Raw genomic sequence first — 22,334 nt, 5'->3', positions numbered from 1 at the left:
TGGTGACAGAGGGCATTCCTGAACCCTTCTGTGTTTGGTCCTGCTCGTCGATGGCCATCCCCATAGTCCGCAGTTGTAATTTACATTTTTTCCTCAAAAAATCATGCAGAACACATCAGGCCATGACGACAGAATCAGTTTTGTCCACACAAAGGTTTATAGCCGTAGGGAATATCCGGAACCTGCTGCACATTATCCCAAACGCATTTTCAACTATTCGCCGGGCCCTAGATAGGCGATAATTGAATATGCGTTTCTCTCTGGTCAGTTCCCCTTGTCCATACGGCTTTAATAAATGTTCATGTAGAGCAAATGCCTCACATAGTTGAGGCCGTGCTTCGTAACCGCTGAAGATGGCAAACTGAGACGGTTGGTGGATGGTCTGTTATAAAATACCGTATTTTTGAAGGATCCACCATCTGAAGCACGGCCATTTTTTCCCATGTCCACATAAATAAATTCATAGTTGGCATTGACCACCGCCATCAGCACGATACTGTGAAAGCCCTTGTAGTTAAAATAAAATGAACCGCTTTCGGCAGGCTGGATAATACGTATGTGTTTCCCATCAATGGCTCCTCCGCAATTTGGGAAATTCCAGCGGCAATCAAATTCATCGCCTATGGTCTGCCAGTCCTCCACCGTTGTAGGAAACTAAAATAAAGAAAAATGATAAAATAGACTTTACTGTATATTAATCTCTCTCTACTCCCACAGTCTTTCCTGGCTGACTTGGCCCCCCTATTAGTCCACCAAGTGCAACAGCTACAACTCCTGAGAGTGTTGCAGAGGCACCACAGCCTCCCCACCGAGCTAGTAGACAGGCACGCAGGAGTCTGCCAAACCCGGATCCATTAATGCAGCAAGTCAGACAGGCACTCTGCAAACCCCCAGACCACTTGGACAGCCTGGGGTCACACGTTACAAGTAGCATGCATGTGATGGAGGAGGAGCAACAGCTTCATGCTGAAAGAATAATTTACCAGGTCATTATGTAGGGTAAATTAAAGAAGCTGACAGGCACCTCAACGCTTCACCAAGACCCTGTAACCCCATCGCCTACACTTCCACCTGCAGGTCCTCTACTCCTGTCACCTTCACTTCCTTACGCAGCACCATTCTACCATGGCCGCCCACCACCAACCTATCTGGCCACAGAACGAATGGGGCCATCCCCATCCATTCATACACCCCCTCCCAATTACAATAGGCCTGAGAGGACCTACCCCTCCACATCCACCTCTACGGAGGTTTTATATAGTGCCATGTTGGCTGAGGGAACTGAGAATCCCGAATTTTATAATATTGGGTGATGTTGGAAAAAGTTTGATGCTATCAGCCATTTTGTTCTCTCCCAATACCTGCTGCATGGTATGGGGTGTGGATGATGCGGATTGGGCGGGGCCACTAAAACGCATGGCGCAAAGACAGATTAAGGTTTGTCGGGGCCTCAATCTACACTTGCGCCATGTGTTTCTTGGCCTGTTCAATCCGTCATCTGACACACCGCATACCATACAGCCGGTATTGGGCGACACAAAAAGCGTGATAATATTTATATGTGTGTTCCTGTAAAGGGAAAAGTTATGCTCCAGCGGTATGGGGCGACAAAAACTGGCAAATATGTTGTGTAATAAACAAACCATGTTGGTTTGATTAAACATTGTTTATATTTTACTATGTTGATTACAACGTAATTTGTTGTAATTAACGTTACATTAATTAACAAAACGTTTGATTGCAAACAGGTTACAAAACAAATAAAATAAAAAAAAAATTTTTACACCAAAAAAAAAAGTGTTGTGCTTTTACTCACCTTAAAATACTGGTACTTTAGGACTTTTACAATGGCATCACAGGTTTCGGGTATGATGCGCCCCAACACCTGGGCGGAAATGAGGGTCCCAAACTTCAGGTCTTCGAAAGACCGTCCTGTAGCCAGATATCGCAGGGTAGTCACCAACCTGTCCTCAGCCGGAATGGCCATCCTCATGCTGGTGTCCTGCCTCTGAATATACGGAGTCATCAGACGCAGCAGCTCCTGGAAGGTGTCGTCATCCATACGCAGATAGTTGCGATAATCGTCCGGGTTGTTCTCCCTAATCTCCATCATCAGGGGCATATGGGAGCGTTTCTCCCTCCTCGTCAGCCACTCTTTAGTCCAGCACGACCTCATCCTCCTCCTCATCTCCTCGCCTTTCAGATTCAAGTAGCCATAGGCTAGCAGAAGCTTATGGCGAAAGGAATCCATCAGAAGATGATAGAAATCAGAAGAAATACAACACTTTGTACAAGGCAAGCCTGTAACAAAGCACACTAGCACTGCACAGCGTTCAGCAGGTATACAACCAAGCTTCACTAGTCACAGAGCAGAGTACCCCCTAGATAAGCCCTCCCCTATTCACATTCCAGGAAATTCATCGTAATGGTTATGTGCACAATCGATCAATCGTTTACAATTTGTAATCGTGAAACGAAGCATCGGATCGTACGAAAAATCCATCGTATCTAAAATTTCAAGGGAAATCTTATAAGACACCGTGTATGGGCCGCATTACTCCTGTTTTGCCAGCTGGTTGTAGAGGGGTTAATGAAGGGCTGTCTCTGGCGTAATTACAGACCTCTCATGTAAAGGTGAGAGTCACTCAACCTGGTTACCACAGCCCCTCCAGTCAGCTCCGTTCTCCAAGTAGAAAAAAGGGGGGGGGGGGGTTAACCCCCTAGTGTTCCTCAGCACACTGAATTATACCTGCAACAATTTATGAAGACTATATGGTCATAGAGATTCAGAGATATTAGTTGCATGCATTTGCAAATACATGGGAAGCTGCTAGGCCACGTCACTGCTTCTCTGTCACTAGCAGTCCCTAACACTAAGGGGTTCACGTCCGGGGCGCAGGGCACCCCAAAAAACCATCCAGCCCAGGACCCACCCAGAGCCTGGTTACCAGAGCCCCTCCAGTCAGCTCCGTCCTCCACCAGACTGCCTTTCTGACTTGGCCGCCGCCTCTGGTCCGCCCCCTTTCCCAGCAGACCCACCTCTCCTCAGCCCGTCTAGGAAGTCAGTCCCCGATCTCCGGCTCCTCCTCAATTAGCCAGCTCTTTCTACTCTGGACGCAGATGCCAGGTAAGCGCTCTGGCGCGGCTGCGATCTCCCCAAATGTCCGTCGGGCAGCCCCATATATAACCTTCCTCCGGATCCTGTACATGTACCGGCTCTGCACCCGCTGGGGTCACTTGCTGCAGTAAGTGGGCAGGATTCTATTCAACTCAGAGTGAATAGCGGTGGGAATCAGCTCCCGGAGATATTCAATTCATTTGCACTGTTAAGCCCGACTAAGGATTTCTTCTCGCATCTCTCCGAGGATGTGAGCAGAAATATGACAAAAGTCCAGGCACAATGCTGTTTTCTGACCTTAGCGCCGGGAAAACAGCATCGTGCTGGGAAATTTAGTTGGAGAATACCCGTTCTCGCGCCTAAACACCCTGTTTAAGGCACGAGAACGAGCCTTCCCCGACCTAACTTCGGCGCTATTCACTTTGCGTTTAATTAAATCGTGCCCAGTGTCTCTAACGGCAGCTTGTCATTCTCTCCATAAGGCGCAGGGCTCCCCTTAAAAGCTCTATAGGAGAGTCCCTGCCTTGTGCCCCCCTCACCTGCACAGTTTAAGTTAGATGGGAGAAACCATCACACATAAAGAACAGGGCATAGCCCCAGAGTGGGAACAGAGGAAGGTTAAAAAACACACTGTTCTTGTATTTACTAACTCACCAACATATATATATATATATATAATAAAGCATAAATATAACTCTATAGTGCAGGGTATTTGGACACAATTGGTACTACTGAGTGGTACTCCCAGGCCTGTAGTACTACAATGGTAATCACTCATGGAGCCATCAATGGTGACCATCAATGGACTGCCCACCGATGGCCATCCCTACACACAAGACTATCACCCATCGAATGGGCATTGGAAAGCTGCATCCAGTGGTTGGCAACCATCGAAAACCTGCAATTCGATAAAAAAAAGTATTTCCATAGTATCAGGAAAATCGATGGTTGGTAGGTCCATCCCAAACTCATTGACACATCATCTTTACCTCATTGACACGTCCTCTCTGTGACATGGCCATGCCCCCTGTCCCGGGATGCCGACCTACTATGTTGGGACTGGTACAGGCTTGCCTACCGCTCCCGACCCCCCGAAAAGGCAGGCAAGCCTCCCAGCTGCCGTCTGCCCCCCCCCCCCCGACTACTACAAGAAACCTCCTCAGCAGTGGCCCCGATTTGTGCTGAATCGCGTCATCGTGGCTCCGCCCCCTGCTTCACAATGCCAATATTTTAGGCATTGTGAAGAGGGGGCAGAGCCGCTATCGCGTTGCTCCGGACCCAAAACCGCGTCATTACCCGGCCACGTCCCCCCACTGTGCGCAGACATTCAGCTCCTGCCGGAAGGAGGGAGCTGAATGTCGGCAAGTATGGACTGGTATGCAGCAAGGCATGTTTTTTTCCCAATTTTTTTTTATTAAATATAATATATGGTCACATGATTTTTCTGTTTCCCTCTGTCCCAAGAAACTTACTTCCAATTTAATGCAGCAATCCCACATAGAAGTATTTTTTCATTTAAATAACAAGTTAATTACCTTTAATGTGTATGTAAATTTTCTAAGCTGTCCTTCTACAAATCATTATCTTCTTTTCAAAAGCTCTCTGGAGGAGATTCCAGTAATGGCTGCCGTTTAGTGACTGTCAGTCGGAATGAGATAGAACTCCTTCCGTTTCTGTGCGATGACGTCATCAGTCAGTGTCTAACGTCATTCCATCGTCAGCAGACACTGATCCCTGTCTATGGTCTGGTACAGATGTTCCATTATAACAGATACCCAGTTATGCTGTAACACCATCATTCTCATTATCTTCGCCCAATGTGCCTGTGACTGTCACCAGCAGCTGTTTTACTGCACAAATCACTATATAGTCACGGGACCTGGACACGGGTTCACTTTTAAACATGTCTATGTAATGAAATAATAATGTGAAGTGGAGGCCATTTTGTAGAAGATCCGTCAGTAGTGACCATGATAGAGTTTTCGTTAAAATGGAAGAGACAATCAATAATGGTACTTATCTGGCTCTAGTGACCGACACGGCAGGCTCAGCCAATGGTGGCTCGTTTTACTTTTCTTTTCGCTAAAGCAATGAAAGTAAGACGTGCGGCTATTGGTGGTTGCCTCTCGCCTGTGATCACTAGAGTTGCGATTGTGTGATGGCGTTATCGGGCCGGGCGCGCTGGATTTAAATCCAGAAGAATAATGCAGAGGCTTGTGTAAGGTGAGTGTTATAGTGTAACCACTAATATACATGTATCCAGGGTAATACCACCACAGATAGGGGTGCTCTCCCTTACCACACTGCTGTGGAACTACATGTCTAAGCATGCCAGATCGCAGTAAGGAAGGTTATGCTGGGACATGTAGTCCCACAGCATCTGAAGAGGCGCAGACTGCTTAGCTGAGGTTTATATCAGCATATTGCTCGTTACAGGGGACGTTTACGTATCTGTGTAACACTTACTGTCAGTCACTGGTGTATAGATCATATTTTGTGTTTGTTCTCCCCTCAGTTTCATAAAATAACCTTGGACTTTGTGCCTGTAACTCTCTCCGTCGTACGGGAAGGAAGTCGCCATCTGTCGCTTGAAAACGTTAACAGTTCCGCCATTTCAAAGCAGACTTCTTCAGAGGACATATTCACGAAGGCGAACGGGTTTATACATGTGGAAATGGTAGTTTGCGTATGTTTAATAACGCAAAGGAGCCATTCACCATTAATGCCCGCCATCTATTCATCAAGATCCACAGACTGAAAGTTTCCTGGGGCTGATTGCGGGTACTACAGGTGTGTCCACATACATCTTACTTCCTTGAGCGTTAAACAGCCCTTCTAGTCGCGACGTGGCGTGACTAGGTAGCGCCAGGCGACTTTTCTTGTGATGGGAATAGGACGCACAATCAGCTTCTGCTGATTAAAATGATATGCGGCATGTCTTTATGCTGTGTGTGGGTGCATCTGTGTGCGTAGGCTTACCATACTACCCCTTTACAGCGGGAGACTCATGAATTACACAGGTTCTGTGGCTGGCTGACTCCAAATCTGCATTTCACCTGGATTTAATCAGCCACAGAACCTGTGTAACTCATGAGTGTCCCAGTTTAAAGGGATAGTATGATAAGCCTATATACTGTATATAAAGGGGTAGTATGGTAAACCTACGCATGCAAAACGCTACGTTACAGTATCAGCGGCACGAAAAAAACCGCTCTGCGCTATCATGTCGCATGATGCTCGCGTTATGTTTAACACAACTTGTAGTGCGCCGAAGTAAGATGTATGTGGACCAGGGTTAAAGTGGGCAGGAATGGGGTGGAACGGAGTTCTGTCACCTCTAATGGTAGGTGGAACTAGTTCCCCCCTCCACCGTCCCTGCACAGAAGTCCCACAGACAGAGAGCCACTTTTTAAGTGATATATATATATATTACAGATGTATTTCACACTGTCATAGCCCTCAAAACTTCTGGGGACCTAGACAGCCCCAGCCATTCACTTTACCATGTCCTATACACAACAGTGCGTATGTGTGTAAAGAACAGTTTTCACACTTGTTTTGGCCTGTCAGACTAGTGTGTGTGTGTGTGGGGGGGGGGGGGGGGGGGGAGTAGGCAGCGGGAGAGATTAGTTCAACCACCTCTCCAGGACCACTTTAAGCCCTGATGTGTACACATCTGTAACTCCTGCTAGCCCGCGGATCCCTGCCCCTTCCTATAAGACATTACTGTTTTCATGCGTGAATCACTTCACACATGGCAGCAACACTGTCGGGAGGGAATCGGCAGCGCAGCAATTGGTACATGTCGTGGGGCAGCTGCTTTTCCTGGCAGCTATTCCCGCACCAGATTAATACTGAATTGCTACGATAGATTTGGATCTGCTGTTGCAACTTGTGTGGAGTCAGATCCTTAGATTGCGAGGGTTAATCAGAATGAATAATAAGTAGGCCCGCTAGTGTGTGTATAACAGTAATTTTGTGTCTTCCTTTTATATACAAATATGATGGCCATTTTATCTTTTTTGTCTATTTAAAACTATACTAACACCTTGGTAAAATGCTTTACCTACCCCTGTTCCATTGCTGCAATAACCCGGGATATTGCCGGGGCGCAGCTCAGTGGAAAAGGGTCCCTGAAAATAACCCTGGTTCTGTGACCTGGGAATCCAAATCTGGTTGCAACCCGGGTAGGACTTGGGTAACGGTCCGGTGTAAACGGCATGACCAGGGTCCTATCTCAAACCAGTGGATTGGCTGCCTTCAGTAGCGCTTGAAGATAAGACATACCCCTTCTACGTCATATTCCTGGGTAAAGCCCAGGTCACTGTACACAGGTTTCAAGCCGTCTCACAGCGGCTTTGGAAGCCATTTACACCGCAGGGTGGACGCGGGTTATTGCCCGGGCTTCTCCTCTGTTGGTATTTGGAGATGACATCATCTCCAAGCATCAGGAGCATCTCCTTACTTTATTTTCATCTACTTACCCACCACTAGGACACCTAACACTTGGTGCTTATGCTTTGTTGCTTATTTGGGTGTTATTGCCACCAATGTATCAATGTATATTGTCCTTGTCCTGCATTGTATTGTATTGTGCTTTAAGTCTCTTTTTTGGTTATGTACTTTGTAAGGCGCTGCGCTGTGGCGCCATATAAATAAACGACAATAATAATCAGAGAGCCAGCTGTTGCTATGCTTTAAACAGGACCCGTGTAGGATGACCTGGGTCACCCGTTTACACTGGACCAGGGTTATTTTTTCGGAGACACATTTACACTGAGCCACAACCAGGGTTGACACGGCAATAACCCAGGTTATTTGGCCAGTATAAAAGGGATATTACTGCAGTATAATTACCCTCCGATCCAGGTGGAAGTAGACGATTTGTGCTCTGGTCTTTAGCCCCTGGGTGTGCCTCCATATCTCCATGTATTTCCCTATCTTTCAATATGTATATAACCAATGCTGCTGTGTCTATAAAACTCAGTCATTTGTTTATCTTATGATATTAAAGGGGAACATTTTATTTTTGCAGCAATTTAGGTCTGAGCTCCCGTAAGACTATATTATGTCTGTACTTTTTGTGCAACGCTTCAATAAGTATAAAGTGTAAACAGCTATTATCTTCAGGTATTACAGAGCCAATTCGCTGATTTACTCATGTATTAAATACTGGTTAGATGGGGAGAAGGTGCGGCAGGGTACTGTAAAATGACCTTTCCAATTCAAAGTCTGTCCCACAAATCACATTTACCATTTTTTTTTTCTTTCCCTCTTCTAATGCTGAAGTCTCTCTCCCCCCTATAGAAACCATAACGTCTGTATGAATGGCACCAAGAGGCTTCTTGTCGGCACTGTGCTCTCCGTCCAGAACACCAGCTTCACGTATCCCGCCTGCCCGAACTGCTTCTCCCGGCTGATACACACACGCATCAGGTAGGAAAACGTTAAACCTTCTTTTGTGTAATACTAAATTGGCCACCAGAGGGCACAGTACACATGCACGGTACGTTTCTGCATTTTCACATTTGCTTTCTGTTCTGTAATGTGTTGGTCCCACGTCTGATGATATTATGGGTAGCAGGTCGGTCCTGTCTTTTGCATTGCACCACTGTCCTATAAACCCCACAGTGTCTCCTTATGTCAGGCCCCTCTTAAGTAGATGACTCAGCTGAGTATTACTATTTTACGTTTCTAAGACGATAGCGTTTTGTGGCGTAGTCTAGTAATGTCCATTAGTTTGAAGCACTTGTTTTATTAATTTAGCTCTCCGGGGGTTGAGAACACCAGCTCCTGCCATTGTAATAATAGGACATTTAAAACCATAAGATTTGTTTTTAAGTTATTATTTAAAAATGTGGCTATTGTGACAAAGTTGACAGTGTACAGATACAAGGAACAATATATTGTTGTGGTAGCCTGCACCAGATTCAGCACAAAGTCATACACGCAGGATAGGACAAATGCAGCCCGTGTACACTTTCCATCTGAATAACATGAGCAACAGGTCAGACATGAAGCTCTTAAGGTGGGTACACACTGGGCGATTAAAGTGGACGACTGAACGATAACGATATCTTTATCGTTCAGTCGTCCACTTTATCGTCCATTTTTAACACCAAAACGATGAACGATAACGACGGCGCGCATTCCTGCGGGTCGTTCGTCATTATCGTTCATCGGGTAGACATGCAGGCCAACCTGACGATCTCGTCAGGTTGCTGCATGTTATGGAATGGGGGAGAGAGCCCAGCGCTGAACGATATCGTTAATGATATCGTTCAGCGGGTGTGCTCAATGGCATGAACGACATTGAGCACAGCCTGCCGGGGACACACTACACGATATCGCTCAGGGAGCATATCGTCTAGTATGTACGCTCCTAAACTCTTGCTTACATCTGTTCCATATATTTTAACTAATGGCAAATTTCTAGTGTGCAGGGATATATAATACATAGTTGAAGGGTAGATTTAGTCTACCTACCGAAGATGCTAAATAAATAGTGTGTGGTGCCACTATCTCTCTATTTATAAATAAATTACCCAGTTACCGAATGGCCAAGGGTAACAGGAGGGGTCACGTGCTATTCCGCAGTGGACCTTTAGTCTCTAGTTAAGGGGGCTCGGTTATTTATATGTGCTACGTCATAGAGGACCAAACCCAATGCTGAACAGGCTGGAGGTCTGTGTTACACGATGGAGACAGGGAGGCCCATGCTATGGCCTAAGACACATACATTTTATTGTTTTGCAGCTGCCAGTATTCAAATTGATTTGAGATTACAGCTTCTAAAACTCCATTCATGAGGTTTGGATTTGAAAGACTCTGTCCGAAGTGCGGCACTTTGCATACCGAAAACATAACGGGTCCTTAGTAAATGCTAGCCTCCTTCTGTGATTTCCTGCTGCCTCCTTTCCCCTCCTCACACCCTGACTCTATCCCTGTCACATGCAGCCCTGTCCTCACTAACACATCCTGATATACTCTGTGATGGTGGAGATCCTGCTCATTCCACTATATAACTCTCAGCCTGTGGCCTTCTGCTGCCTCCATACCCCTCCCCCCATCATGTCACTGCCCCTGTCACGTGTAGCCCTGTCCTCACTAACACATCACTCATCTCCTGATATGCTCTGTGCTGCTGGGGGACCCTGCACCTCCCACTATATAACTCTCAGTCTGTGGCTTCCTGCTGTCACCATTCCCCTCCTCACATCATGTCATTTCCCCTGTCACATGTAGCCCTGTCCTCACATATTATTAATTTCCTGATATACTCTGTGCTGCTGGGGGACCCTGCTCCCTCCACTATATAACTCTCAGCCTGTGGCTTCCTGCTGCCTCCATTCTCCTCACATCATGTCACTGCTCCTGTCACATGCAGCCCTGTCCTCACTAACACATCACTCATCTCCTGATATACTCTGTGCTGCTGGGAACCCTGCTCCTCCCACTATATAACTCTGTCTGTGATTTCCTGCTGCCTCCTTTCGCCTCCTCACACCCTGACTCTATCCCTGTCACATGCAGCCCTGTCCTCACTAACACATCCTGATATACTCTGTGATGGCGGAGATCCTGCTCATTCCACTATATAACTCTCAGCCTGTGGCTTCCTGCTGCCTCCATTCCTCTCCTCACATCATGTCACTGCCCCTGTCACATGCAGCCCTGTCCTCACTAACACATCACTCATCTCCTGATATACTCTGTACTGCTGGGAACCCTGCTCCCTCCACTATATAACTCTCAGTCTATGCCTCCATTCCCTCCCTCACATCATGTCAGATGCAGCCCTGTCCTATCCCCCATCTCCTGATATACTCTGTGCTGCTATGGCATAAGGATGAGAGGGACTTGTCCGTAGTATATCCTTCAAACGTGGTAAGCGGCAAATGGTAAAGCTCAGTACATGGGTGAGAAAGCGGTTAAGTAGTGAATAATGTAGGGGAGCTATGAAATACCTTTGTAGAGTTCCCGCTATGCTGTTTTAGTGGGGCGCCACGCCCTGCCCTATCTGTAGAGTGCAAAAAGCACCCTGCCCTCCGGCGCGGCGTCTCGCTGAAACAGCCAGCAGGTGCCGTACCCACCCGTGGGATGCAGTGTCCCGCGGTAGGGAAAATTGCGGTGTAGCGGTCACCACCGGTGAATGGATGCCGGGCGTGTGTGCCCAGCATCCATTCACACTGACAGCAGCGCTTGGGGGCAGCCCGGCATGTCCGCAAGTGCCCGGCGCGCCCCCAAGAGTGATGGAAAGGGGACGTGTCTTAAAGACACGCCCCTTTTCATTGACCACGCCCCCATTTCTGGTGCGCGCAGTTGTACCCTTTCTCTAGATCCGGCGCCGGACCTATAGTGAATACTATTCCAGACAATAATTATAAGGCGCAATTTATAGATAACATTATAAAAATATTTACATTCATTTTGTATTACGTCTCTCTTCAACTGACCATAGAACAGAGGGTAGATGAATCTATAGAATGCGAGCAGGGCCCTTCTCACCTCATTGTCTGTCTGTTTTTCCGCAGTCTTTTTAAAAAAACTTTTTTATATTGACAATTGTATAAGGCAGTGGAATATGTTGGCATCGGCGGGTACAGGCTATTATCACCTGGTACCCGTTACCATAAACTGCAGGTTGCTCCCTGCAGGACGTCTGGTGGACATATGGCGCTATAATTTGCCACATAAACCCGATCTCAAATGTTGTCATTTCTATTAGGCTCTTGGAGTTTTTTTATCTATATGTGTTTTATTATATGACTACTTATTTTATACAGGAACTTGTATAGGGTTTGGTTACATTGTCCTGTAATGCAAGATGGTGAGGAAATGTAAGCGCAGGTTATGGCTGCCGTCTGGTGACCATGATCGCGCTGCCCTATATTATTGGGTGGTATTTATCTGTAAATAGATCCTTACTGAAGTCCTGCCGCATCCTACAATCACCAGGTACGAGTGCCCGAGGTGCGGCGACACGTGTAAAGCCGCCACACAACGATATAAGCTATGTGTGAAAGTGGCCGAAGACCAGAAACTTCATCTCATCACCGTCTTCGGAAGATGTCTGGAGAATGTTTTCGGGACCAGCGCCGATGCCCTGCACAGGTATGACGCCGCCTCCTCCGTGGTACGTAAGGGGGCTTATTACAGCATTGTCCTCCTCAGATGTTTCCATGCTCGTTGCACTGCCCAGGACTTGTATTGGCTGATGGTAGTTACAGTGTAGAATAGCGATATGTCAGATAATGTTATACGCCATTGCCAGACAATCAAACTGTAAATGCGCGGATGTCTCCTGTCATTTCTTAGATGCTGTAGAATGATTTGCAGACGTATATAATACTTTTTATTCCATGCAGATATTATTTTCTCTACATTTTATCCTTTTTATTTTAACTTATTTATGCAGAATGAATAAGGTCTTTGGAAGTGGCAGCATTTGAGGGGCAGATTCGTTGCTTTTGTTGAATGCAAAGTGTCACGGAAATGTTTTCTGGTCGGCCGAAGCGAGCAAAACCGCTCTGCTGACACCAGATTTGTGACCCTCCATCGTCCCCTTATGCATGGCATGCCGGCAGCTGGTGATTTTGTATTTCTCTGCTCGGAGCCCACGGCAATAAATTCTAAAGAGGATTATGTGGAATCCGTTATCACACACACCCCTTTGTGTAGGAGTGTGTTTCCTTAGGAAGAGCTCTTCCCAAACCATGCGGCACTCTGGGAGGTGACCCCCGGGATCACCTTTGTGTGTAGAACGCAGCACCTGATTGCAGCCAGGTGGCACGTTCCCTGCCGGCTCACATCCTAGCAGACTGATAGCTCTCAGGTATGGCCTCAGTGCACAGCCCTGACAGCCCGTCTCCTCTGTCCCGGCTGCTCCCCTCAGTTTGCAGGAACCCATTGGAGGCGCTATATGAGGCTTAACTAATGTGAATCATTGTTGAACGCAATCTATTTAACTCTTTCCTCCGGTGTGCTCGTCATCCCAGTACCTCAATCTACCGCAGAGCAATTAATAAAAAACCTAAGATGACATCCTTAGGTTGTATCTAATGTAAAAAAGCTAATGAGAAAAACGCTAATATAGTCATTAAAAAATTCCCCTATAGAGTGTAGTCTTCATTCTAGCACCCTGCACCTGTCACAACGGGTGCAGTTCCTCTTTCCTGCCTGGGGTGTCACTCTCTGCTCTGGTTATTGCAGCACACTATGGTCTGTATATCAGCATTGTTGCATCAACCGAGTGTGCTAGAAGCACCAGAGCAGAGAGCTGAGAGTGCTAGAAGAACCAGAAAGAGGACCTTAATGGGTTGTGACAGGTGCAGGGTGCTAGAATGAAGACTAAAAGTAGATGAAATCTCAGTATATGTTCATATTGCAGAAATATGTAGTTCACAAACTCTGAGCATAGTCACTGGGAATCTGCATAGTTTCCATCTGGAATACTGTAATGCTGCCTGTTCAAGTGTGTTGCTCACTGCCAGCTGCCATATAGCTCCATCAGAATAGGAAACACAGTATGAAAGCTCCACATACACTATTGTGCAAGCTTGTAGGTAAGGTGTGTAACGCACAACAGCAGAGTAACACACACCTCACCTACAGTGAATTGGTAATTAATTGGGTTGAAGTAACTGCTGGGGAAAATCATTTAAAATTATATTTATGGTCTAAATGTACCTATTTAAATGGGAATTGGTATGAAATACCGCCGGCCGGCGGTTCGATTCCCGTCAGCGGCAGCCCGACAGAAGCAGAGTGCGACGCAGCTGAAGCCCAACAGCCCTGGAAATCCCGATCGTGGATAGGTAAGTATCCACTAACCTTACCCCCCTAACCCTAACCCTCCTTAGGGGTGCCTAACCCTAACTTCCCCCCCAAGTGCCTAACCCTAACCACCCCCTTCCCCGCTACCTAAACCTAAGTCCCCCGGGGGGGGTGCCTAACCCTAAGTCCCCCCCGGGGGTGCCTAACCCTCCCTCCCCCTAGCCTGACCCTAACCCTCCCGGGGGGGTACCTAACCCTAAGTCCCCCCCGGGAGCCCTAAACCTAACCCTCCCCCCCGCGGCTGTCCGCTCGCGGCGCCCGGCATCACTACGATTGTCTTCCGGCGTCGGGGAAATGCAGGCGTCTACATCTAGACGCCCGGCATTTTACCCTTGCCGGGATAAGACAGTCGGGAAGCCGGCTGCCGGTATTTAGGCAGTCGACTTCCCGATAGCCTCCCTTTTAAATGTGTGTACTGCACCTAGAAAAATTATTACAATATTTATTTCTGTATGCTACCAATGGAGAGTGCTATTTGTCTCAACAAAAACACAAAGATAAATTTAGTACAGTGTAAAGGACTTGTGTAAATTAAATGTAGTTAATTTTCCGGTGTTTGGGATGCTGGACGTCAAAATCCCGCCGCCTAAATCCCAAAGTACTACTAAAGACTGGAACAAGAATCCAGACATGGTAGGAGATGCCGATGTCTAAATCCCGACGGCCGGCATCCCGTGCGATGATACTGCGGGTAAGTACAGTTTTAGGCACCTCGGGAAAGGGGTGGGGGTGGGTTAGGGTTAGGCACGAAGGGGGGAGGGTTAGGTTCAGGCACTAACGAGAAGGGTTAGGGTGCGGGGGGCAGGGATACTTATGGAGCCGTTGTAGGTCTTTTGATCGGCGGCATCCTGACCACCGGCATGCTGTATTGCACCCGGTTATTCTCAGTTGCTCTTCAGCATTTCCATCACATTTGTATATTTTTGTTTTTCTTCCAAGGCACTTGCTGGGTCCGGCCCAACTTCCAGGTCCTGTAGAAAGCGGCAGAGCTCAGGAACTATTATTCCAGGCGGCCGAATATTGTCTCATTGGCCAAAGCTTCATTTTTACTGTGAAGGTAAATTACAAGAAACATTTTATAAATATGTAACCAACGCTCATCGAGGGTTATTTACTGATAGAGTCCAACCCGTAACAACCACAGTGGCATTAACATTAATAGATAGGTAATAACTGCAAAGGCGACGACGTCCAGCCCTGGGCTTGGCAGGCCTACAAATGGTGGCAACACGCTCCCATCCGCCCCCCAAAGGGGGGTTTGCGAGCAATCGTGCAGCACCCGCTCTGTACGTGCGCAGAACGGGTCCAGCACAGACCCTGAACCATCGGATTTATACATAGACCATTTTATTTGAGCACAATATGCGGTATGCGGTAGGAAAGCCAGCGTACGTGATCCCGACAGCCAGCTTCCCGACTGTTTTATCCCGGCGAGGGTTAAATGACAGGCGTCTAAACCTAGACGCCTGTCATTTTACTGACGCCGGGAGACCGGCGCCCGGCATCCCGATCGAAGTGATGCAGAGCGCGGACAGCCGCGGGGGGTGTTAGGTTTAGGGCTCCCGGGGGGGGGGGGACTTAGGGTTAGGCACCCCCCCGGGAGGTTAGGGTTAGGCTCGGGGAAGGGAGGGTTAGGGTTAGGCAAACCCGGGGTAAGGTTAGGTTTAGGCACTCCCCCGGGGGACTTAGGGTTAGGTTTAGGCACTTAGAGGTGGGATTAGGGTTAGACGCTGGGAGGAAGGTTAGGGCTAGGCACCCCTAAGGGAGGGTTAGGGGGGGTTAGGTTCGTAAATATTTACCTAGGGACGATCGTGATTTTCAACCATGTCGGGCAGCCGCTGCCGGGATTTGAACCGCCAGACGCAACGGTGGTAATTCATACCGAATTCCCAATAAACAACCTTTGCTATGATGTATTTGTGACAGTTTACTGCTATCTGTGGAATCTATATTTAATGCCAGCGGCTGACTAGCCGCCATAACAAATACCGACAGCGGAACACCGACGGACCTAATTCCCGACTGGAGCTGGTAAGTATCCTGACCCTCCCCTCTCCCCCCCCCTTGACCTTAACCCTCCCTTACTGGTGCCTAACCCTAACCTCCCCCCCAATGCCTAACCCTAACCTCCCACCGTTAGTGACTAAACCTAAACCCCCCCCTCAAATGGTGTCTAACCTCCCGGGAGTTGCCTAACACTAAGTCCCCACAGGGGTCCCTAAACCTGCCCCTGCCCCCCGCGTCGGGATTTTGTAGCGGGGCTAATGATAGGCTTCGGGATTTCGACGCCTGTCTTTAGTCCCATGTCAGGCTGTCAGTGTCGGGATAGCGCCCGCCGGATCCTGACTGCATCCTCTGCTACTGTATCCTATCTGCACTTTGTGGTTCTACCATCTGTCTACCTCAATAATGAGCTGTCCTGATTAATCATTTGGCTGCTGAGCATGACAGCTTCTCTATTCCGTACATAGGCTCAAAGTTTAGCTTTCTCATTGCCGGATGTCTTTATTCCGCGTAACGATGTGTACGGTAACAGTATAAATAACGCATCAACAACTGTTAAACAAAAAATAGCTGTCATGTAGCTTATTCAGCTGACCTTTATAATATACATAATCGGAAAGGAAATTAATAAGGACAACAATATTTGAAGTAGCATTTACCAAGTACAGTCTGTAAAATAATAGGTGGGAGCTGAGTGGTTGCTATGGGCAACTTCTCCACTGGTCCATTTCTCCACACGTTTCACTGCTTGATACTTAAACCATAAGATATTTTAATAATAATAAACGTCACATTCACAGAAAAGCCATTTCTTCATCTTTTAGTTTTTTTTTTTAATAACATACTTGATGATCAAAATGATATATCATTATGGATTTATATACACGCCAGGATTTAGAGAAATACCACATAGACCCAAGCCTCTGGAGGCGGGGTGATGCTATGGCATTCATCACGATCATTGTTCTATATTTTTAATTTACAGTAATCTATTGTTTATATATTCTATTTAAACTTTGTCTGGAATAGGGCTGACTACCTCCTCCTCTATTATTGGAGGACGCCTGTTCAGATGTATAATTTTTAGTAGACTTATGTTGGAATAAAGAATCGTTATAAGGTCCCTGTTGTGTTGTTCTGTGTTTTACAGATTCCAGGGGATCTGGGCAGAGGCGATTCAGTTCCTCTGTCTGACTCACTCCGGAACATAGTTGCGTGCCAGATTATTCTCCCAAACGATGACCCAATTGGCTGCACAATTCTTAACCACTTCAATCGTCTGGCGCAGCCCGGATTGAGCAACAGTTTGACAAACGCCAGGGCCGACATCTCTACCGATACCGCGCTCGGCGATTCCAGGGATTTGGGGATTTCTGACGGCAGCCTCAGCCAGTGCAGGAATCCGTTTGCGGATTACTGGCAGCAGTCTCTCGGCTTATCACCCTCGCCCCTGGGCAGCACATCTTCGGAATCTGCGCTTTGCGATGGCAGACCATGTCGGTGTAACAGACCCGAGCAGCTCTTCCACGGGGAGGATCATAAATCCCAGGAGAATAAAGTCTCTGCGCAGAGACAAATAAATCCGACAGAAGACGTACTCGTTACCACTCCCTGCAGGAATACCAGTACTCCAAGGACCTCACAGTCCTCGCTAAGGACTCCCAAAACACCTAATGCCATGCGTTACTGCAAGCCTCAAAGTTCCTTATGTTTGCACAGACCATGTTTCAAATCGAAAATAGATTTCAGGCAAGAAAGTTCTATGCAAAAGATTTGTGGCTCGGGAGGTTGTAGAAGCCAAGGCGGCCCAACGTGCGGGGGGGACTTTCTTCCCCAGAATCTGCAGGCAGCTGAGATCCATCAAGGCCCAGACGGAACCTGGGAAGACTTCCCGTTCTCTGAGAGCCTGAGCAATGTCATAGCAGGAATTGAGGACGGTGAAGGCACAAGGTCTCCCTTCTGCATTACAGAGAATGAATTCTATTTGAACTTGGAAACGGAAGGGTCTTACAGAAAAGGTTTCAGAGAGCCGCCTGACTTTATTAAAACGCCGGATGTCATATTAACGCTGTCAGCAGAAAAATCCGAGCATGGAACAGGATCGAGAACCCCAGAGCAGTACAGCTCGGACGAGAGCGACGGATCTAATACGCTCGTTCTAAACCATTCCTGTGAAATTGGCAAAACCGACGACAACCATTTACCGTCTGTACAGAGCATTTCACCATCCGGTAATCTCCAAAGGTCATTAGAGGAAAGCCACGCGCCTAATTATATATCAAGGGACTCGTGTTCCACTTCACCAGCTAACCAGGATTGTTCAGTGACCCCGCAACATACATGTTCACCACACGATGAAAACGTGGTTTCTAATTGCGCAAAAGACAAAGGGAGCTTCAAATTGTGTAACGTTTCTCGCCATCCTATTGAGAACATAAATACGCGCGTCATTTCATTAGGGAAAGGCGTCTTCTCCAGTCTCAATGGAAATGGCATAAATAGTACATGGGAAGATGTGGACCTGGGGGAATTAATCACTAGTGATCTGAATCGCAGAGACCATGACAGTGAGGTCTATAACGCATCATCGGATCTATTTGACGCCAGCAATAACATCGAGGGTACCTCAGCGGTGATTCACCATCCACATTATACAGAGTCACTGGAAAAACAAAAAAACAAAATGAATAAACAGTACCTCAAATACACCCTACATGACTCGCCATGTGCAGATGTGATTCCTTATTGTCTTAGACCTTCCCACACAAGGGAAGTGACCACACAAGGTTGTGACTTTGTCCCATATTTACAGTCCACTCCGGTGCTAAGGCGACTATCGGAAGTTAACTGCTTTACCGGTGAGAGGCGGCTCTCTACGAACACCTCCATCGCCAAATCGTCTATCTTTTCCATAGGAAGGAGGTCGAATGGCCCGGTTACCAATTTCCTCTTGAGGAAAACGAGACTATCTTTGTCAGAGCGTAGATCCACCGTGTTCTGTGCGGTCTCCGATAACTTCCCCCTTCTCTACTCCCCAGTCCCAGCTTCATTTTCCATTTCACCGGTGAGGACCCTAAAGCGGAGAAGCTCAATGTTTGTCTGTAAATCCATGAGGAGAAAGACCATCTTGGAAAATAAAGAAAACGCTTACCATAACGGGCCTAACAATGAAATAGGATGTACAGTAACAAAGCTTGACGGTATGAATGCCAACATAGATGAAATAGATGAATGTGGCAATAATACACTGGATAACATTGCAAATCTGTCTCCCGTGATCTGCTCATCACAGCATCCTGCATCTCAGCTTTTCCCCATACAAACACATCTTCCAAGCGACTGGTCCCCCGAACTCTTCTCTGAAAAGTCCAATGTTTGTCGGCAAAGTGACGATCTTCAGAGGCGCTTGTTTTAACCGGGAAATGCCGCAGGCCAATAAAATACATTTCTGAAATGCAATAACTTTGGGCCGATGTAGCTCTGGATCTATCCTGTTTATCCACCAGGCGCATGTCAAGTTGCGCGCCCACTTACTGGTCTTTAGAAGGAACCCCATGAATACAGGGTACGCCTTCCAGATTCATCCCATGCTGCAAAAGAATTGATTGTTTTACCACCTCGGTGCAAAACTAGGCGCACTTGCATGCCTAATCCGAATTTAGCAAGGAACAACTCAAGGACGCCCAATGCCTCTAATCGTCTGGCAGAGAACGCAGCACGGAAATGAGGCGTTTGAGACTTCGGTTCTAGACTTTTACACTTTTGTAAATGAACTCTCCGTGGCTTTATATGAATTCCGTGTTCCAATGCTTTTATTTATTTCATGAACTGTTCAACAGGGTTATTGTTTTATAATAATGGTTATAATGGTCAGCCTGGGGTAAGGAATAAAGACAATCTAGGTAGATGGTTATACTTTCAACGGCTGTTGGTTCGATTCTGGATCTAGTTACCTGGAAGTATTTAGGCCAAATCCAGACCTGTTTCTGTATAGTTTGGTCATCAAAAATGTTCCACTTTGCTGCATCGGGTACAATTATGTGTCTCTATCTCCCTCCTGTCGCCACTGTTTCTGTCCCCATTGCTGTCTTTCCACCGCCCCCTTATAAATGTATTTTTGGCACAGTTGGTCTCCTCTCACCCTGTAATTGTTGTCCATATCAATTCGCAGCCTCTGACCTGGACGTGCCACAATTATAAACGAAAAAATATCTACGTTCCCCTAATCCTGTGGTGCGCACACGACCCTGTGACATCAGCGAAGCCTATTGGACAGGCTTAAAGAGGACGGTGCTGATGTTTCAGACCTGCGCAGATGCACCATAGGATTGCGGGATTCCATTGGCGCACCTTCCAGGTGTGTGATATCCCTAATGCCAGGATCCCATACCCACCCCCGTAGTTGTGATTTAAGTTGTAAATTTAGCTTGAAGGTTTTGTCTGACTAGTTCATCAGTTCAGTACTATAATTAATTTTTAATTATACATCAGTTTATATTTCACATGAAATTTGTATTTTTAATGATCTCTCAATATTTCTTTTTTTAATTTACATGGAAGCTTAAATGAAAAGATAAAACACTACATGTAGAATGACAAGAAGAGACCGACGTACCCTCTGGCTTGTTTGGATTGTGACTTCTGCACCTGCCTTGTATAGCTCCTGTTTTATTGACATCCTGTTGTAATGCTAATCGCTGAACACGACGTCTGTTATGTTTGTGAATCTTCCTCACCAGACTTGAAATCAGTTTTGCACGTGATGAGTCTGGTAGATTATATATACATGTAAAAGAAATGCGGCTGCTTTATAGTGGCGACAGCAGTAGACATGAAAGTTAGCGGGAAGAATGCACAAATTGCCGTGCAAACAGACTGCGCCGTCCACGCGGGTTGCTTCTGACTGGTTCTCTCGCTACGGAGGAGGAAGGTATGCGGGCAGCTTTTTTTTTTTTTCTCCCAATGATCAAACCTCGCTATTAATAACGTGCTGCTATAATTAATATGTTTGTGTCTACAATATATGAACAAAAAAAATGTGGTTATCTGTAAATTATATTCTTGTAATGTGATAGAAATTATTCTAAGCAGAAAAAGTTTTTACGCTAGCGACAAATACCTCAGAGTATTGTTACGTAGGCATCAGCCTCCTTCCCCCATCTTACAGGACTGTGAGGGGGGGGGGGGGTCACTTGCCAGAACAATCCCCCCCCCCCCCCAATCAAAAACAGGAGTTAGAGGTGCTGATTGCACTGAGACGTTGTTCTGTCCAGTCAGTGTGTCAGCATCTCAGCAAAGGGAGAGGATCCAGGGCAATGCCAGAGGGGCGGGTATACTCTGAGATGGCAGGGTTCCCCGGCATAGGGCTCCAACAGTTCCAGCAGGGGTGAGGAGGGGGAGGGCTGCAGAGTAGCATTAATTTGTCGCAACAAAAGAAAAGTATTCTGTATACGGGCACACCAGAGTTATATGTTATTATTCAATAAATAAACAAATGTTCTATTTAAAAATGTAAATTGTTCTCTTTTCTATTCTTGTCTTTTTGAAAGTGACAAATTGGTATCGTAGGGCCCGATTCAGAGATGTAGCTATTGCCGCGGCGACTGCTGCGCGAAAATATGCAAATGTGGCAGCCGCTGGGATATGTACGGAGACGTCCAACAGCATCTGTGTATGAGGACGCAGCGTCACTTGCAGACCATTGATGATAGCGCTCGGGGAGCCTGTGGTCGGGCAGACTGGCCGCTGGAACTGAGAGGCCGGAGCCATGTTTCTTGAATACGGCAGACGCAGGATGTGACACGCCCCTGAAGTGGTAGTGACGCACCTGCGGTTTTAGCCGCCTCTCCCCGTTACATGCCTGAAATGCTTCCTGACTGTCAATCATACTGTGAATAAATAGTGCCTGCGAGGGACTACGGTAACGGACCTTGATGCTTGCACAGTGCGACTCGCAGGCAGCCTATAATTGCACGACTGCGAAAACATCAGCATAGCACACACCTCTGAGTCAGGGGCAGAGATGGGATCACCAGCTCCCTACTGTAACTGGTATAGCCATCATATGGCACAGAAGATTTCTATCTCCATATAAAAGCTGCAGTGGTCTTATGCGGGATGCGGTTAAGATGCCAGAAGACTGGCGCCAAAGGGCCTGATTCAGACCCGCTTGCGAGCGCTGAGCGCTCGCAAGCTTGTCGATGTTGGCCCAGTGCGCATGACGGTGGCGGCTCCGTCGTGTACATGCGCGAGACCCAGATAGCGACGGGCAAGCCGTCGCTCCGGGTCTCTCTACAAAGGGGGCGTGCTGTCAATGGTGAGTGGCAGCACGCCCCCTTTGGTGGGCGTGCTGGGGGCGTGGCTGCCCAGACGGAGG

At 47.1% G+C, this 22,334-nt stretch overlaps 1 protein-coding gene across 3 annotated transcripts in view; it reads left to right on the top strand.

Moving 5' to 3' along the window:
* DDIAS (DNA damage induced apoptosis suppressor) overlaps positions 1–21,417 on the top strand; it is a 45,302-nt gene extending 23,885 nt beyond the window's left edge. Inside the window, exons 1-5 of one of the 3 annotated variants that reach the window (XM_088479808.1) lie at positions 5,213–5,341; positions 8,426–8,554; positions 12,077–12,232; positions 14,894–15,011; positions 17,109–21,417. In XM_088479808.1, coding sequence (XP_088335934.1) covers positions 8,442–8,554; positions 12,077–12,232; positions 14,894–15,011; positions 17,109–19,373 — 2,652 coding nt within the window. In that variant the 5' untranslated portion in view covers positions 5,213–5,341; positions 8,426–8,441 and the 3' untranslated portion in view covers positions 19,374–21,417. Of the gene's footprint in view, positions 1–5,212; positions 5,342–5,646; positions 5,909–8,425; positions 8,555–12,076; positions 12,233–14,893; positions 15,012–17,108 lie in introns of those variants that run through there. The other 2 variants (XM_088479809.1, XM_088479810.1) reach the window with 2 other exon arrangements.
* Positions 21,418–22,334: the final 917 nt, after the last annotated feature.

The sequence above is a fragment of the Taudactylus pleione genome, unplaced genomic scaffold, assembly GCF_031769625.1.
Source record: "Taudactylus pleione unplaced genomic scaffold, aTauple2 ptg000245l, whole genome shotgun sequence".
In the NCBI taxonomy this organism is placed as follows: domain Eukaryota; kingdom Metazoa; phylum Chordata; class Amphibia; order Anura; family Myobatrachidae; genus Taudactylus; species Taudactylus pleione.
This window is presented reverse-complemented; position numbering and strand designations above follow the sequence as displayed.